General features: G+C 42.3%; 1 protein-coding gene across 1 annotated transcript; it reads left to right on the plus strand.

Annotated features, from left to right (window-relative positions):
• The first annotated feature begins 3,248 nt into the window (after positions 1–3,248).
• LOC128439737 (pregnancy zone protein-like) lies at positions 3,249–7,101 on the plus strand. Its single transcript, XM_053422127.1, has 5 exons — positions 3,249–3,382; positions 6,491–6,581; positions 6,662–6,730; positions 6,819–6,924; positions 7,046–7,101. Exons 2-5 carry the CDS (start codon positions 6,519–6,521, stop codon positions 7,099–7,101), a joined length of 294 nt encoding a protein of 97 aa, XP_053278102.1. The 5' UTR covers positions 3,249–3,382; positions 6,491–6,518.
• Positions 7,102–20,473: the final 13,372 nt, after the last annotated feature.

Consider the following 20,473-nt stretch of genomic DNA (forward strand, 5'->3'; position numbering starts at 1 on the left):
AAGGAGGTAGAGTTGACAGAATCATCTCTCACCAGAAACCAGAAGCAAAGTGTTACTGTGTTTTTCTGTGTATCAGTGTGGGTAAGGTGACAGCTCTTTAAGGTAAAATGGTGCCATATTATTAAGGGCCTTGAAGGTGAGGAGGAGAACTTTAAATTCTATTCTAGATTTAACCACAAGCCAGTGTAGCAATGCTAATACAGGAGAAATGTGGTCTCTTTTCTTGGTTCTCGTCAGGACACGTGCTCCAGCATTTTGGACAAGCTGCAGAGTCTTTAACGACTTACTGCTGGAGCCTGATTATAATGAAATACAATAGTCCAGTCTAGATGTCACAAACGCATGGACCAGTTTTTCTGCATCTTTGTGAAAGGACATGTCTGATTTTTGACATATTACGCAAGTGAAAAAAAGGCTGTCCTAGACATTTGTTTTAAGTGACAATTAAAGGACAAATCAGGATCGAAGATCACTCCCAAGTTCCAGACTGTTTCATTGGAAGTGTTGAGATATCTATGTTTCTCTGTATCTTGTGATTATATTTTACCTATATCCTGTGAACAAATATTAACTGTATAATCCATATAATCAATAATGCTACAACTGTTTCTTATATTTAGAATGATGTATAATCTTTTTGACTCAGACGCAGGGTCAGGCCCAGAGCACGACCACAGAAAGAGCAGGTGTCAATCTGAATGTCAATCTGACCCAAAATACAATTCAGAGAAAAGTGTGTGATGGAAATTCATCTTGAGATTTGAAATAATGAAAGCACGGATGCTCAGAAAAGAGAGAGGATGTGCCAGAACTAATACAATGAGGTGCTTCATGAAACATGGTGAGAAAAAGGTATGAAATCCTCCTGAAATGCTTAATCTGCTGGGTCTCTCCACTGTAGCAAGCTCCCTGTTTGCCAAGGCCACAGTAGTGGGACACCTGGTCAGTTGAAAGTGATGTGCTTGCAAAAAACTGCACTTTGAGGAAACAGTGTACATCTGGCCAATGGCTGAATTCCCTCAGGGAAAAAGAACCGCCTCTGTGCCCACCCTGTGTCTGATTATATATACTGTGGACTTAGGATTGAACGGGGCTTCTTCTCAACATGATCCAGTGAACCTGGTGACGTGAACCCCAGAGACTCTCTGTAAGTATTTCTTTATTTTACAATAAATGTTCAATTTCCAGAACTTCATGTATAAGTGTCTAATTATTCCTTCTCAAATCCTGGATCAACAAACATGTTTGTCAAATCGCCGGAGGCGAGGTCAAGTTTAGTGCCTGGCGACGACAGAAGCAAGGGCAATGTCGTCTAGCGCAGCGTTATCATTAGATAATGTATCTCTAAGGTGTTTAGGTATTAAGTATTATAACCTCTGTTTTATCTGAGTTTAATAAGAGAAAATTGCGGGTCATCCAGGTTTTTATATCCTTGAGATATGCTCGAAATTTAATTAATTGATAACTTAGGTTTTATTGACGAGTATAACTGGGTGTCATCCGCATAGCAGTGGAAATTTACCGTTGCGGTCGGTGAAGAGAGAATGTTCGATGACCAAGCGCTCATCTCCGCGTTGCATGCATTGCGCACTGCTGCAAGGATAAACGCTTCACTTCCTGTAGCCAGCGGGTGGCGCTATGATTTAAGTCATGGTGTCTTTGTAGATGTCTTCAGGTCGCTCCTCTTGTCTTACATGTGTAGTTTGGACTCGATTGGTTTTGATGGCGTGTAATCAAACGTTGACGCCACCCCACGGTCACACAGTATGAAAAATAGTTAAAATTTTGATAACTTTAGATCTCCATCTTGTTTTTAATGTCACTCATCTTAATTTTAATTTGATCCGATGAAAGCTCTACGACAAGTGTGTCAAAGTAAAAGTGTGGAATATGGGCAAAATGATATAATGAAAATAAAATTGGGCCGAGCACAGAGCCCTGTGGAACACCATGGTTAACTTTGGTGCGCACAGATGACTCATCATTAATTTGCACGAATTGGGAGCGATCAGAAAAATACGATTTAAACCAGTTTAGGGCGGTTCCTTTAATGTTAATTAACTGTTTTAGTCAGGTTAATAAAATTTGATGGTCAATTGTGTCAAATGCTGCACTGAGATCTAACAGAACGAGGACAGACACAAATCCCTGCTCTGAAGCTATTAGAAGGTCATTAGTGACTTTTGCCAAGGCTGTCTCGGTGCTTTGATTGGCTCTAAACCCAGACTGAAAGTCTTCATAAATATTATTTTCCTGGAGAAACTCACACAGCTGATTGGCTACAACTTTTTCTAAGATTTTGGACAGGAAGGGGAGATTAGATATTGGTCTGTAATTGGCTAAAACCTTTGGGTCTGGGATGGGTTTTTTGAGAAGGGGTTTGATTACAGCTATTTTAAAGGACTGTGGTACACAACCTGATGATAATGACAGATTGATTGTATTAAGTAACAAATTATCTATTAGGGGCAGACTTTCGAAAGTAATTTTGTAGGAATGGGATCTAAGATACAGGTTGTTGGTTTAGAATCTGAGATTATTTTGGTAAACTGATCACGGGTGATCAGAGAGAAGCTGTCTAAAGAACTGGTAGGATTCTCAGCCGTTTCTGAAATCTCTGTTGGTGGGAGGGTATTAGTGCCAATTGAGGGCAGGAGATGGTTGATTTTATTTCTAATAGTTAAAATTTTATCATTAAAAAAGGTCATAAAGAAATGGCTATTTAGGGATCGAGGAATACTGGGTTCGGTGGAGGTGTGACTCTCTGTCAGCCTGGCTACAGTGCTGAAGAGAAACCTGGGGTTGTTTTTTATCCTCTTCTATTACACAATGTTATGGGTGAGCGAGTCCCCTAACGCAAGATGGCCGCCATGTACGGACGTTCGACTCCGTTGGCCGGAAACGCGGAAGAGACATCTAGCCTAATATATATATATATCTATGGTTAACACCGAACTCTCGATTCTCCGCTTGTTGTTGTATTTAACCCGTTCAATGTAGGGGTTCGGGGGTAAATGATGATGGTCCTCATAGCCATCCCCCACCCCTCTCTTTATCTCTCTGTCTGTGTGCTTGTAGTGGGGAGGCAGATGGGGACATTTACATTTACCGGAACCGGAAGTGACTGGTATTTCCGGTCCAGTCATTTAAAGAATAAAGCATAGACTTCAGAATAAGGGCACATAATAATAATCGTGATTTCGATATTGTCCAAAATAATCGTGATTATGATTTTTTCCATAATCGAGCAGCCCTACCCAGTGGTCAACTGTCATCTGATGTGAGCAGGGTCAACAAACTGCTGTACCACGAGAGGAGGCTACAGGACATGATAGGAAAGTATAGCGTGAGGGTGAAGGGCAGCGCGTGTGCTTCAATACAGGTCAGTAAACACTGGAGCTCTAACTGCTTCTGTTGAATAAATGCTCACCTACACAGGCTTACAGTAGCAGTACAGATAGTCTGAAAGTGCTGCATCTCCAATTATATGTGGTGTCTGTATGCAGAGAGCTTTGCTTTTCATTTTACATAAATGAGCAGGTCTGACTATTCAAATAACTTGATTTAGATTTGAATGACATTACCAGGTGGTCCTAAATGACTTGATGCTACATAAAGCCATTAAACATGACAGAACTAAGATAGTTTTGCACAACCATAACACTTCAGTTTTTTTTGTGCAGATAATCGGCATAGACTGAACGCCCCCGGAATTGTCAGAAGCGGTGAATCAGGTCAAAAATCATCCAGATTATCCTGTAGTGTGCAGCCGCCCTTAATACAACAACCTACCAAATCTGGATGTGCAAATGTGACTCCCTTGAAGACAACATGGTTCTGTTCCATAAATTTGAGGAAAGGAAAATCTTGATATTCTATTTCAGTATTTTGAATCCTATACTTTCCCTTGTCTCCCTATTTCTCAGATTAGTTTTAAAGGACCCATCATATGCCCATTTGACCACAAGTTGATATGGTTCCTTGGGGTCTTAATGAAATGTCTGTAACATATTTTGGTCAAAATACCACAAGGATCATTTAAATCAGCACCCTAATACCGGGTTCACACCGGACGCTGAAGCGACGCCAAAGCGACGTGTAAGCGCAGCGCCAAGCCTTAAATAGCAGCTGGCTCCCATCCACTCCCATGTTAAACCTTTGTGTGGATCACACCGGAGGCTGAAGCGCCGCACTGCTACAAGGCTGCCTAGCGCCTAGCGAGTCTATTTTTTGCGCTTGACGCGAGCGTATCGCACACTGAAAAAAGATTTTAAACGACATTGATGACATATTTTATATGATATAAATTATCAAATATGCATCCCATACCTTGAATTCCCCTTCTGTTGTCCTGGAGTTTTAATTTTACCAATTTTACCAATGACATTATTAAATGTCCCCCTCTGCCCATCCACTACAGCCACACCAGCAGTCATAACGATAAAAAGAGAGAGGGGGGGGGGGGGGGGGGGGCTACGTATTCTCCACATAGGCTTGAGTGGAGAATATGTAATTTACCCTTGAAACCCGATATTTAACGGCGCACTCAGAGAGGTTCTTCAACATGGATGACATTAAATGAATAATTGAAGTGGAGAAGTACAGTGAGTTGTATGATCCTCAGAACATGTTGTATAAAGATGTTGCGGGTGGAAATCAAAGGCAGGAGTCGTCGTTCTCAAGTTGAAATTAAGCAAGTTTATTCAGAGGTCACAGGTCAGGAAAACGCGGTGTCCAGCAATTGAACATGCATGGGCCTCTAATTCTACGCAGCAGGCTGCACAGGAAAAAAGGCGCTAAGACAAAGTGCGCACATTGTTTATATATCGATATACTGGGTGTGTCAGAGGTTCTTGGATTGGTCGAGACTAGACGGAAGCTGCTGTATCTTACACGGGGCAGTGCCTCGTTGGTCGGAGCACAAGGCAGTCCTGCCCTCCTGGCGTCGTTGGGTCCTCCTCCTGGCGTTGCGTGTTGATGATACTGTAGGTGCGCGCCATTGCTATGGTTACCAGAGGTCATAGTGTTCTGGCCTCAAAGCATTCTAAGACTGATGATCTCACAGGAGAGAGGACGTCTCCGAATTAATACAATGAAGTAATTCATGAAATACTGTGAGAAAAGGCATGCAAACCTCCTCTAATTCCCTATTTGATAAGGAGTCTGCTCATTATCTGCCTTACCTCCCTCAGATGTTGGTCCTTGTGTGTGTGTGTGTGTGTGTGTGTGTAGTTAATGCTCAAAGGACATGGTATGTGTATCACCAAGAAAGACAAATGTTGGGACGCTGTTGCTTAATGTTGGAGTAAGTAAGTATATGCTTTTATTCTACTGGATCAACGGGTGATATTATTAGCGCTGCCCGGCACTTCAGCGTCCGGTGTGAACAGCCAAGCGCCGGCACGCTATGGATTAGCGCGGCGCTTTGGCATCGCCTCCACGTCCGGTGTGAACCCGGCGTTAAACAGCCCTCCTCAGATTGACCTGTTTTGAGTGCCCCGCACCCCTATCACCCCCCACACCCCACCCCACCCCTCCTCCCTCCCTCCTTCACGAGATACAAGCGCCCAGATTTTTAGCTATATTACCTATGTAGAAATATGGCTACTGGAGACGAAGATACAATCTTGCAACCATATCGTTTTGAACCAGAGTCAGGTGGGCCGAAGCCTGGCTGCGAGAGCCCCAGCTCCCCAGTGCAGCCCCGCAGTAGGAGCAGTGGGAGCTGGAGCTGGCGCAGCAGCAGCATCCTTCCACACTGTTGAGTCAACGTTTAGAGATGTCTCCATGGGTCTCCACCTCGACGAACGGCATGTTCATGCGGCCACTTAGATGTCTGACGGGTAGCAACAGCGAGCTAATGCTAGCTTGCAGCATTAGCTCGTAGCAGTATAGCCCGGTTGAGACGGCGGAGCCCGGGCTCTACCGGGATGTTTATCCCCGGAGCCGGTGAGATGATGGTGGGGGGTGGTCCAAGGCCATGTAGCGAGACTCCCTACATGGGCATGGTTGGACCATGACGTATTTTTCGATCGTAATCCCATTCGACGCCATCTAGCCTATTGTTTCTGACATAAAGGAACCACAACAAATCGTGGGAGTTGTTTTTTTCCAGAGTTTTTGGGACGGTACACATGACAGATACCCAAATTAACGAGTAGAATCACTACAAAAGTGGAATTTTTATAATATGTGCCCTTTAACTACAACATCCCAACTCCGACTCAAGTCACATCCTTCAGTGTTGAGGTCAAGCCAGAGGCTGACTGCGCCAAAAACAAACTCATTTGCTAAGGTGCCTATAAGTAATCTACTTCCACAAGTTACACTAATGATGGAGGTGTACTGACATTTTTGTCAAACAATGCTCTGTAAATACCAGTGTGTACCTGATCGTGGATGAACCGGTATGCCAACATGCTCCAACATTTCCTAACTGTGAGGAGAATGGTGAAGGTATGGGACTTCACATCTTTATGGTTTATTGCAGATATCATGGAAGAGAGGAAAATACAAACATGGTGATCCTGGAAATCAAAATGCTCTCTGGCTTTGTCCCAGATCCACAGTCTTTGAAGGAGGTGAGTTATTAGTGTAACTTAGACTAGTTTACATCCGTTATTGATGAGAAACCCAGTTGATTATCCTCCCCCCCCCACAGCTTAAAGGGGCCCTGCTGGTGGATCTTGTTGAAGAAAAGGAGGATCATGTTATGGTGTACATCTGGGAGGTAAGAGGAATTCACAGTGAGGGTCAAGAGATAATAATTTTCTTATTGTTACTAATTGTGTCATCTGTATTTTCTTTTTAACCAACAGCTACCAAAGGACATACCCATCAACTACAAGTTACGTCTCATCCAGGAGCTGTCAGTGCAGAACCTGAAGCCAGCCGTCGTCAAGATGTATGACTACTACCAGCCAAGTAAATATAACACTCACACACACAAACCCTAAGTCCCTTTACAGAGACCAGATCAAGCATATATGAAGAAAGGTTCTATTTTTAAAAAATCCATCTCTCCTTCTGTTCTTCTTTTTCTCAGGTGACCAGGCGGAGACAGAATACATCCACACTTGTGCTGCAGGTAACACTACATGAATATACGAGAACTTTCTGACCCAACCACAAAAAGTAAAAATGTCTTTAATTGGTCAGAACCTTTCTCATGAGGCTCTATGGCACTGAGTCGAGAGTAACTCCACAAAGACCCAACAATCCCCTTTTGAAACCACATTTAAATTAACTGCATCTGGGTTTTTATTTGGATCATCACCAAATTGCACACACACAAACATATCAGTCCCCTTGAAAAAAACAATTTGTTTCATCAAGATCCATGAAATTCTAAAATTTTGAAAAGCACAATATCTCACTATGTTAAAGAAAGTGAAAAGTAGTTCCTTGAGCCTCAACAAAAATTTGATCGGTTCTTCATCACCGATACCATATGCCAAACGAGCAGTTTAACACAAATGCTTAACACATTTCTGTCTATATACTGTATTTGTTTGAGGTGAAACTAATGGAGAATAAAATAATGTGATGTGAATGTCGAACTTAGTTCTCTTATGTTTTACTGTGTGTTTTACACTGTTTCAAATGTTTGCTGCCACAGCTTTAGCATTTAATTTATTCATACACATATCACGAAACACATGTGCAGGTGAGCTTAGTGTGGATAGTTGAGTATCCTCATGGCTGCTAGGGTGGAGCATATAAAGTACATATTAAGTACATATAAAACAAATATCATCTCCATCACTCCGTCCATCCATCTATCCTTCTATCAATCAATCTATCTATCTATCTATCTATCTATCTCCCATTGAGATACAACCTCTCCTCCTCAGGAGGTGTTGGTCCAGATGATCAGCAAGCACACACACACAGCCAACAGATTAAATAATAATAATGAACATTCCAACGACTTTTGACATTCCAACCACTACTTTATTCATGTAATAGTAACATATCATTCTCAAAATGTCCTGTTTGGAGAGAAGGATGAAAGAGCAGCGAGTTTACTCACCATCAAAAGAAGAAACAGTGTATGACACCGTGACATTATCACTGAAGGAAATTATTGAAAACTGTAATGATTTGTTTTTCTTGCAACATTGTAAAAAAAAAATGCACCTTGAGCTTCTATTTCCTTAACATTAAATAACAATAAAAACCCAGCTTCAATGGTCACAAAGCAACAATAGATAGATAGATAGATAGATTACTTTATTCCTCCCCGAAGGGAAATTAAGTCGTCATAGCAGCCGGTACATTTGAATACAATAAAATACAATACGATAGAATAAAATAAAAAATATTGAGGTAGAAAGAATAAAAAACAGAAACACAAGATAAATAGGTAGATAAGGTGCAGTGGCAGATGATGGTAATAGTACTGATGATATGATGGTAATGTTATTGTTAGACAGTATATAAAAAATAGTACAGTATATATAGTATATAATATAACATAATATATATTTATATATGATAGTAATTATACCAATATAATAGCAGTATATAATAATAATGGCAGCAACAGTATATATAATAATAATAATAATAGTAAATATAATAATAATAATAATAATAACTAGGGCTACGTTGTAGCACTAACGGGCCCGAGCACAGGCAATTTCAAGTCTGTTGCAGTCGGGGAAGAGAGAGCGATCGATGACCAAGCGCACGTCTCTGCCTTGCGTGCGTTTTAAGCTCTGCAGCAAGAATAAACGCTTCACTTCCTGTAGCCAGCAGGTGGCGCTAGGATTTTAAGTCATGGTGTCCTTGTAGATGTCATCAGATCGCGACTCTTGTCTTACATGTCTAGTTTGGAGTTGATTGGACCAAATATGTCCAAGATACAGACGCTCGTGTTTTGATGGCATGTGATCAGACTTTGACTCCACGCCATGGTCAGAGTATGGTGTTTTCCTATTTTGTAGCAGGTAAAAATACCAGTTAAATGTCAACAGTTGTCTTTATTGTCGTTCTGTTATTTAATAAATGCAACAAACTATAGTTTTTATATATATTGTATAACTATATATATATATATGTATATATATAACTTTATAACCTGTGTTATCAAATATGTTGTGCGGCTCCAGACAGATTTAAATTGGGGGAAGAGGGGACGAAATGGCTTTTTCAATAGTTACATTTTGTGTCTTGATCAAACCATGGTGTTACACTGACCTCTGGTGCCTTAATATTGGCACTACAGGTGTAATTCAATATTAAGTCACTAGAGAGCAGTGTTGGACCATTAACTACAGACATGGTGTTTTCATTTTGTTTATCAAATTTATAAGCCTCACCACGGTCACACAGATTGATGAAAAGTTTAAATTTTGATAACTTTAGATCTTCATCTTGTTTTGTACACATGCATCAAATTTTTACGTTGATTTGATGAAGGCCCTACGAGAAGTGAGTCAAACTGTAAGACATAGAAAAACAAGACATTTGCTGTTGCCACCAGGGGACGCTGTGATTTTAAGTCACGATTTCTGTACCGATGTCTTCAGGTCGCGACTCTTGTCTTATGTGTATAGTTTGGACTCGACTGGACAAAATATGTCCAAGATACAGGAGCCTGTGTTTTGATGGCGTTTAATCAAACTTTGAGGCCACACCACGGTCAGACGGTTTTGCTAAAACTTAATCCTTCAATAACTTTAGATCTCCATTTTGTTGTGATGACGATCGTCTAAATTGTAAGTTGATTTGATGAAAGCTGTAGGAGGAGTACTTAAAAGAAAAAATATCGAATATGACCAAAATGGCCACTAAAGTCAAACTGGCGGGCTTCCTGTTGCGTTATTCATAATGCAGTGATGGACTTTTTTGTGCATCTAGTCATGATACACAATAGTCTTTGTTTTTTTTGATGATCGGTGAATGCTAAATGAGGGGCTTTTCCGTAGGTGGCGCTATTGAGCGGTTTTGACACACCCGTTCCCAAATACTTCAGAATACGTAAACTTGCGCACATTTCTAATTTACTGTACACTTTAGAAACTTTTTGAGCACGTTAAAGCCCTCAAAAAGCCAATTCACTGAGCGAAGAAAAATAATAATAATAATAATCTTTTCAATTTCAATAGGTCCTCTCACCGATTTCGGTGCTCGGGCCCTAATAATAATAATAACATGTACACATGTATAAACATGTGTATATATACAAAGAATATATAAAGAGTATGATATAATATATGATATATAGTAAGGGTATAAATATAAGTATTTGACGATACAATAGATAATATAATATACTATGAGTGTAAGAATATGTAGACAGTGTGCAAAAGACAGTATTATTGTATAAAATGATATACAGTATCAATATGGTTTATATTAATGCATATCACATATGATGTGGAGTAAGTGTTCCAGTATATGGAGCGGAGTGTTGTACAGGGTACACAGTGCAAGGAGACAGGTATTTTTAGTGCAGTTCTCTGATGGTGGCTCTGACAGAGGTAGATGAGTTGTACAGTCTTATTGCGGTTGGGAGGAACGATTTCCTGTATCGTTCCTTAGAGCAGCGGGGTTGAATGAGTCTGTGGCTGAAGCTGCTCCTTAGCTTGTCCAGTGTTTTGTGGAGGGGGTGAGAGGGATTGTCCATGATTGCCAGCAGTTTTGCCAGCATCCTGTCTTCCACCACCTCCTCCAGGGTGACAAGCTTAGAGCCAACCACAGACTCTGCCTTCCTAATGAGTTTTTTCAGTTTGTTGGCGTCCTTAGCCTTGATGCCCGCACCCCAGGACACCACAGCAAAGAAGATGGTGCACGCCACAACAGACTTATAGAACATCTGCAGCATCTTGTTGCAGACATTGAAGGACCTGAGCCTCCTCAGGAAGTAAAGCCGGCTCAGGCCCTTCTTGTAGACGGCCCCTGTGTTGGTGGACCAGTCCAGTTTATTGTCCAGTGTGACACCCAGGTACTTGTATGCAGGGACCACCTCCACAGCCGTCCCACCGATGCAGACAGGAGAGGGCAGGGGCTTGTTCCTCCTGAAATCCACCACCATCTCCCTCGTCTTCGTCACGTTGAGCTGCATGCGGTTCTCCCCACACCACTTCACAAAGCGGTCAACCAGGTCCCTGTACTCAGCCTCCCTCCCGCCCTCAACACACCCCACAATGGCCGTGTCATCAGAGAACTTCTGCAGATGACACGTCTCTGTGCAGTGCTTAAAGTCAGCAGTGTATGTGGTGAAGAGGAAGGGGGGCAGTACAGTTCCCTGGGGGCCCCGATGTTACTGATCAGACGAACAGACACACAGTTCTGTAATCTCCCAAACTGTGGTAATCATTATGGTGGTGGTTCACATGTATAAATTAGGTATTGTGGCTGGACTCCTTCGCTTACGGCCATACCACCCTGAACACGCCCGATCTCGTTTGATTGCGTTCAGGTATGCAACCAGGAAGCGAAGGAGCAGAGAGAGCAGGTGGAGAGAGCAGGTGGAATTTTTTGTTTTTTGTTTTGGGCTAGATTGAAAGTGAGTGAGTGTGTTTTACTTTTTGTGTTTGTTTTATTCCCCCAGCAGCTTGCTGTTCGGGGGAACGTCTTTTTTTTGTGTTTGTGTGTGTGTTTGAATGAGTGACGTAATAGAGAGGAGAGAGCGAGTAGAGAGGAGTAGGACGGATCTCATGGCAACTGACAGCGGACCGGCAAGCACAACGACACAGAATATGGACAACGGCATGGAGCAGATATCGCCCAAGAACACTGACCATGGAAAGACCACGACCACGAGCAGGATCATGGACAACGGCAAGACGCAGCAACCGACAAAGAACGCCGACATTGGAAAGGAAACGACCACGAGAAGGATCACGGACAACAGTAAAAGTACCTCGGAGCTTCTTCAAAGCACAGAAAAGAAATTTGAGAAGGAGCTTACCTTGGCGGTAGAGATCATTGGAGATGAGATAGTGACTATGATGGAACTTTTGAGTGAGGTTAAAAAAACGTGCGGGGTGGTGAATGGATACCTTTTTAACATGCCCAAGAAATACGAAATAACAATGGACAATGTTGAGGGGAAGGATAAACTGTTAGATGGGATTAGAATAAAGAAGAGCACGGTATTGGCAAAAGAAATTAGGAATGACGAACTAGTTGTATCTTTTTTAAACTTGCCGACGTACATTGTGGATGGTGTCATTCTTGCAAAACTTGCAGAATGGGGAGTTAAGGCAATCTCGCCAATTAAAAGAAGAATGTGGCCAGGAACGGACATAGCCGATGGAACCAGGTTCTTGAAGGTCCGGTTCACTGAAACAGTGAAATCGTTACCCTACTCAACCAAGTTCGAAACACTAGTGGGGGGAGAGTACTTCCGCGTGATCCATGACAGGCAGAGGAAAGTATGCAGATTATGTATAAAACCGGGTCACATCTTCAGAGAATGCCCAGAATTCAGATGTCACAGATGTAAAAAACAGGGACACTATGCAAGGGAGTGTGTTCCAGAAGCAGCGGAGAGAGAGGATGTCGGTGTTGCGGAGGAGGTCAACAGTACTGACAGCGAGGAGGAGGAGCCAGAGGACAGCGACGATGACGACATGCAGACGGAGGGAGACCCAGGGGGCGTCCCAGAGAGCAGGGCGGAGTCCAAGGTGCAGAACCAAAGACGGCATCCCCTGAGTGACGTCGCAGCAGGAGACGTGGTGGAAACTATGTGGCAGGAGGAGAGCCGGTCCGGAGAGGAATCGAGTGGAGAGAAGGCTCCCCGTGAGAAGACTCCAGCAGACGGAACCGGCAGCGTTGGGGTAAAGCAGCATGGAGATGGAAACCGAGACGAGAGGGAAACTGCGATGGACTTCATGATTATCGAGGATATTTCAGAGGCAGAGCGTGTAAGCAGACCGCAGAAGGAACGAAAGGCGGAGGAGACCACAAAGAAAAGGAAAGCTGCGCTCCAAGCTGAGGAGAAAAGGAGGAAGAGGGAGGAAAGAAGGACAAAATGAAGGTTGGAAATGAAACCATAATTATGTGTTTAATGTTAAGCTTGATTTCATTCAACACAAATGGGCTAAGAAATCAAAGCAAATTTGAAAAACTATTAAATAAATGTAAAAATAATGACATGTTATGTCTGCAAGAAACGAACTGGACAGACCAGATCATGAAAGATATAAAAACAAAATGGAAAGACATTATGTATGCAAACCAGGGTACGGATAAATCATGTGGGGTAGCAATCCTGATAAAAAATAATACTGTAGAAAACCTCAAAGAAATCTACAAAATTCAAAGGTAAAGGACTACTACAAAGCGCTGATCCAAAATGAATTTAAGGAACCTGCATCGGAAAAGGTTTGGGAAAAGGTGTTCCCAGGTATGGAAGGAAATCAAATATGGAAGCAGTGGAATGTAAGCAAAAATAGTATAGAATGTCAGGATCATGATTTTAAATTACGGCACAACAGACTGTACACAAATGTGGTGATACACCAAATAAATAAGAATGTAAGAAGGGAGTGCGATATATGCAAAACTGATCCGGAGACATTAATGCATTTGTATTATGAGTGTGACAAACTGAAGATCTTTTTCACGAAGTTAAATGAATTATTGCAAAAGAACTGGGGGAAGCAGTATTTTGAGGGAAAGGACTGGAAAAAAAATTTCTCTTTGGAGTATGGGAAAAGAAAGAGAAAGTAAACATAAATATGATAAACTATGTACTAAGTCATGCTAGATATGCTATATGGCTAAGAAGGAATCTAGCACATTTTGAACAAAGAATAATATCTGTCTGGGCCTACTTTGTATCGGGGTTGAAAAAAGACATAAGTTTAATTTTTAAGTATGAAAAGGAAGAATTTCAACATTTTGTTAAGGGATGCAGTTTCATTTCTGTCAATCACAAAGGATAACTGATGTATAGGATTGAATAATGCTTGGCAGAAGGGCCTATTTGTTAAAATGCTGATGTTATTGTTTGCTTTTATTTTTTATTTATATTGTGATCTTACATTTGAATTCAAGTATATGTTTATTTTTTCCCTCTGTGTAGATTACGATTGTACATAAAAACTGATTAATTTTTATAATAAAAGAAAAAAAACAAAAAAAACACGCCCGATCTCGTCCGATTTCGGAAGCTCAAGCCTGAAACATGCTTCTGCGACTGCGTCTGCGTCTTTTCACGCCGCTGTGGCGCAAGACTCGTTTTCATTCATGCTTCCCCAACCGTTGCGCGTCTTACAAAGCAATTCCGCGCCAGAACACTAGGCGGAGTAATGCTTTTTGTCGAAGGCGACCTGAGAGACGCCTTCTTTGTGGGTGTGGCAATCGTTGTTGACTGTTTATTTACCTTCTACCAGTCGTGTTCTCCATTACAAACACACGGTGAACCATGGCAGAGAGTGTATTCACGATTCCAACCGAACAACAATTGATTGAGATGGAGCTGCTGGACATTGAAGAGCAACTTCTTATAATTAGACTGTTTATTTACATCGCCACTCCGGCTCCTAATAGCCTATTTCTGGCGGACAAATCGGCCAGTCAGTGACGGGTTATACAAGGGGTCATACTTTCGGATCTCTTCTGCCAAGTGCTCTCCTATTTGGTCCATATTCGTTCTTCTAAATCTTCCGTGATTTCCGCGTATTGTGGGGCATGAAACCGGAAACTAGACACCGGACGGGATGTAGAGCAGACCAATCACAGCCTTGCGGGCTGAGTGAGCTTGCGGAGCTTTGCCGTAAATTTTAGAAAAGGGGGTCGACACCCGTCAGCACGTAAGGAGGGATACATAAGCACGTAAGGGACCCGGAAGGGCTCTTGCGCTTACGGGCCCGTGAAAACGCAGAAGCATGTTTCAGGCTTAAGAAGGGTCGGGCCTGGTTAGTACTTGGATGGGAGACCGCCTGGGAATACCAGGTGCTGTAAGCTTTTTCCAATTTTCTTTGCAACCAGCAGAGTGTGCTGTTGCTGCTGCTTCAAAGGAGAAACGTCTTGGAAAGAGCACGAAAGACTGGCCATCAAAGAAACGAAGGATATGGAACACACACATCATCACTGAAGGAAGAGAGTGAACATTCCAACGACTTTTGACATTCCAACCACTACTTTATTCATGTAATAGTAACATATCATTCTCAAAATGTCCTGTTTGGAGAGAAGGATGAAAGAGCAGCGAGTTTACTCACCATCAAAAGAAGAAACAGTGAATGACACCGTGACATTATCACTGAAGGAAATTATTGAAAACTGTAATGATTTGTTTTTCTTGCAACATTGTAAAAAAAAAATGCACCTTGAGCTTCTGTTTCCTTAACATTAAATAACAATAAAAACCCAGCTTCAATGGTCACAAAGCAACAATAGATAGATAGATAGATAGATAGATAGATTACTTTATTCCTCCCCGAAGGGAAATTAAGTCGTCATAGCAGCCGGTACATTTGAATACAATAAAATACAATACGATAGAATAAAATAAAAAATATTGAGGTAGAAAGAATAAAAAACAGAAACACAAGATAAATAGGTAGATAAGGTGCAGTGGCAGATGATGGTAATAGTACTGATGATAGGATGGTAATGTTATTGTTAGACAGTATATAAAAAATAGTACAGTATATATAGTATATAATATAACATAATATATATTTATATATGATAGTAATTATACCAATATAATAGCAGTATATAGTAATAATGGCAGCAACAGTATATATAATAATAATAGTAAATATAATAATAATAATAATAACATGTACACATGTATAAATATGTGTATATAGACTTATATATACAAAGAATATACAAAGAGTATGATATAATATATGATATATAGTAAGGGTATTGTTGCGGGTGGAAATCAAAGTTGAGGAGTCGTCGTTCTCAAGTTGAAATTAAGCAAGTTTATTCAGAGGTCACAGGTCAGGAAAACGCGGTGTCCAGCAATTGAACATGCATGGGTCTCTAGTTCTATGCAGAAGGCTACACAGGAAAAAAGACGCTTAAACAGAGTGCGCACATAGATTATATATTGATGTATTAGGCGTGACAGGGGTTCTTCTTGGATTGGTCGAAACAAGATGGAGGCTGCTGCATCTAGACGGGACAGTGCCTCATCCTCTTGGAATGTCGCGTGATGAAGATGTCGTACCTGCACTCCGTTGTCGTGGTTACCAGAGGTGATAATGTTGCTGTATCAGTGCAGCTGTGTTAGTGTGCTGTCTGGGAGAGATTGTGGGCCAAGGTCTACTCACTGTCTCTGTGCGAACTGAATCAGGGAGTTGGGATGTGTGCTATAAAGTGTTGACTGTGCATCAATAGAATGTAATAAAAAGGTATAAGAAATATATGTGGTATATCAATATGAGTATGTATTATGTGTTTGGTGTATGTCAATATTTGTATGTGTTATGTGTTTGGTGTATGTCAATAAATCCCCCTTTCCACACCTGATAGGTGTGGACATCGCAGGGAAGGCAAAGGGCAGGAAAAAGGGGAATTATACACAAAAAATAAAACGTCAACTTATAGCTGTGATATAAGAATCACAGCCACTAAAACCAAAAACGACTAAAATAACAATTGCATTTATAAAATTGTCAAAACATAGCTGTGATTAAAAGAATCACAGCAATCAATCAAAAATTCAAAACTGACAATTATAGATATAAAATTGTCTAAACATAGCTGTGATTAAAGGAATCACAGCAATCATATCTTATTTATTAAAACACATGCATGATACTGTGGATTTAGAGAGAAAATGTAACACAAGAAGCAAAATCAACCTCTGACACTGTGGACTCTGTTAAATGCTCAAAATGAATAGGAAAATATATAACATAAGGAAAAAGTTAAAACTCCGGCGTCGGTTCACAGGTCCCGCCGAGAGGATCTTTATCAGTGTGTGAGAGGGGGTGTGGTGTAGCTCTGAGAGGTTGCTAGCACTTCAGGCTGTATCAGTATAGTGTGTCCCAAGTTCTGTGTGCTTGCTTGGGGAACTGGAGCGCTTAATGCCAAAACATAGCTATGATTAAAAGAATCACAGCCAGCAAAACAAAATGAATAAAAGTCAATAAAACAGCTTTTCAACAACCAAAGAGAAGAGCTTGATTTCCCTTCTCATCAAACCTGAGCATTGCAGAACAGATCAGCTGTTATTGAACTTTCACTGGGCTCATTTCATCGGAGCAGCAACTTCACCAGACTAAAAACAAAAAACATTGTTATCTCATTCTAACAAGGCCACAGTCGCGGATGAAACTTTTGAAAAAGTGTAAGTGGCTTAAATATAATACAAACAGAGAAAGAAAAGGAAAAACTTTGCACATAAACTGTACTTAGAGATCGGCTTTAAAAGGACACCTTAATTTAATGTAGTGAATCACTCATCCTTGAATTTATATTACGAATCCAATTAGTAACTTGTCGAGTATTAAAATGGTCTTTACTATTAGCCCTGCTGTGTCAGGTTAAAATAAAATAAGATATTAAATGATCTGATTTTATGTAGAAATTTGGAGGCCTAAACCGTTTCTCCTTTCCTCTAATGGATTGGATATATTTGAAAAATCTGAAACAACAAATTGCTACCAAACAGTGTAATTTTAACAATTTCTTTGGGAATTCTTTACTTCTGAATGAAGCAAATAAAAACAAACAGACATACAATCATACAACCACGTCTCTTTGTGATGTTTAACGCCAGTGGTAAGCTGTAAGGCTTCTGGCCCTCCCCCTTTTCATCCTGTTCTGTGCACGTCTTAATCTTGGGAGTAATTTTACGACCAGAAGAAGCACAGGACTCCATGGCAGTCCAGGAGTAACACAGGCACAACTTATACCCTCTCCATTTTTCAAATTAGTTCTTATTGCGGGAAGTTGAAGGTGCTGGGGTACAATGTGTCAGGTGGTGCCAAGGTGCGCCTGATTTACCTCTGACCTGGGCCGAGTGTGAAGTAACCTCCTTCACTTCGTACGGTCCAGTCCACCTGGGTTCTGGCCACTTTCTCTTGTGAACCTTAACTCTTACCCAGTCACCAACTTTTACCTTCGGTCCTGCAGCTTCCTCCGGATCAGTCGCCAGGGCCCTGGAGACCTGATTGGAGAGAGCTACAGTAAGAGCAGTTAAAACCTTCATATAACTTGACATTTCAATGTACATCCAGGGGTGGCACGTGACCTCCATCCCTGGGTGGACCAGGCATAACTCTGCCTGTCAACAGTTCATGTGGCGACAGGTGTGTCTTACCGCCTGGGGACGACCTCATTGTCATCAACACCAATGGCAGGGCTTCAACCCATGTCATTTTAGTGTCTGCACAAACCTTCGCAATTTTGGCTTTCAACGTTTGACTGGCTCTTTCTACAAGGCCTTGTGACTGTGGATGATACACTGAGCCAAACTTGTGGTGAATGCCCAAGGCAGCCGCTACCTCTCTTAGGTGTGTGTTGTTAAAGTGTGTGCCATTGTCTGAGCGGATGAACCGTGGAACCCCGTAACGGGGGATCAAGTCCTTCTGCTGCCACTTGATCACTGACTTTGCATCCTCCCGTCTGGGGGGGATGGCTTCAACCCATCTAGAAAACCTACATACCATTACCAACATGTATCTCATTCCCTGCACTCTCCCGTCTGCACCCATGTCTGTATAGTCTATACTGATGTCTTGGAAACAGGCGGCAGGAACGGGATATGAACCTATGGGCGTTTGGAAAGGTCTTCTAGGATTGGGGTTCCCACAAATGGAACATTCGTCACAAAATAAATTGGAGATGCTCTCGAGATTTGGATGCCACCATAGGGCTGAAATTCTCTGGAAGGTTCTGAGTTTTCCTTCATGGGTGAGGCCATGTGCTTCCTTGAGCAACATGGCACAAAGTTCTGCCGAGGCAACGATGCGTCCATCATGGGACCTCCAGAGGCCTTCTTTAGACTTCAAGGCCCCCTTTTGTCTCCATGTGGACCATTCATACGGTCCAGCTTTTTCCTGAATTTGGATGAGCGTGTCTTCAGTGAGTTCAGGGAACTGAGCTGGGCTGGGGGATGCCATGACCATCTGGGGCGGCGTGTAACCTCCTGCCTCCTTGGCAGCTTGGTCAGCTGCATTATTTCCAGCACTGATTCTGGTTTGGTTGGTGTCGTGTCCTTTGCACTTCATGACAGCTAGGCGTCTGGGCAGCAGAACTGCAGTCAGGAGGCGTCTCATTGGAACTTTATGTCTGATCGGTTGATCACCGGTGGTCAGGAAGCCTCGTCTTATCCAGGACGGGCCATCAAGCTGAACGGCACCATGTGCGTATGCAGAGTCAGTGTAGACATTTACAATTTGTCCTTGTCCCAACTCTAGGGCTCTTGTGAGGGCTGTGACTTCAGCTAACTGAGCTGAAGCTGGCTGGGGAATGATTGCAGCTTCCAAGGTGGTGTGACTTCCATCTGGGTGTTGCTGCACTACAGCATAGGCGGCCACATTGCCATCTTCTCCTTTGTAGCAGCAACCGTCCGTGTACAGCCAGGCATCAGCATTCAGAATGGGGTCTGCACTCAGGTCTGGTCTGAGCTTGTTTTCCTTGATCGCAAGTTCTCCACACACATGGGGTGTCCCACTGGCAATTTTGGAGGCCATGTTGTTGATGCTTGGAACAAAGGTTATGTGTGACTGAGTGCACTGGACCTGAAGTTTGGTCTTCCGGGCTGCACTGAAGGTGAACTCTTTGCTCTGGAGGAAAGCTGCAACTCCATGCGGGGTGTGAATCTGAGTTGGATCTCCCATGACGACATGGCTGGTTTTGTCAATGGCCTTCGCTACAGCTGCAACGTATCGGGCACACAAACTTTGTCCTGTCTCGACCGTGTCGAGTTTGGAGGAATGGTAAATGAGGACACATCGGTCTGTTGAACGCCTTTGGAATAGTACTGCATTCACAACACCACCCATCTCTGCAACATCAAGATGAAATGGCTTGGTGTAGTCTGGTGTGGCCAGTGCAGGACAAACCGTAATGTCTTGGTATGGGCAAGTGTTCTGGGAGTGTGGTTTCCGTGGTGGCAGGGATGTTGAACATCCACATGTCTTCAGTGGCGGCCTTGAGAACTTCTGGGTCTGTAGTGGCAATCCAGGTCAAACCTTGTGCTCTCTTCATCATGGGGCCTAGACTGCAAGCTTCATGGCCAAATCCCACAGTTAGTGTTACATGTGGAGCAGATTCTGTGAGCTGGTACCATTCTTCAGCAAAGTCATCCAGTTTAACCTCTGCAGCCACTCCTTCTTTGCCACACACTATACTTGAACATGTGATCTTGGGTTGTAGATGAGCCATGTTCTCGTCCCAGTCTTCCTCATATTGTTCATCAGGGTTCGAGGTGACATTAAGAGTGCGGTGTATGTGTGAGAGGGGAGTTTTGTATGGGTGTAAGGCATACATTTTAGGTTTGTATGTATTGAACAGGAACTGGATGTGTGGTGTTGAGGGGCCA

Source organism: Pleuronectes platessa, chromosome 5 (genome assembly GCF_947347685.1).
Source record: "Pleuronectes platessa chromosome 5, fPlePla1.1, whole genome shotgun sequence".
Lineage (NCBI taxonomy): Eukaryota > Metazoa > Chordata > Actinopteri > Pleuronectiformes > Pleuronectidae > Pleuronectes > Pleuronectes platessa.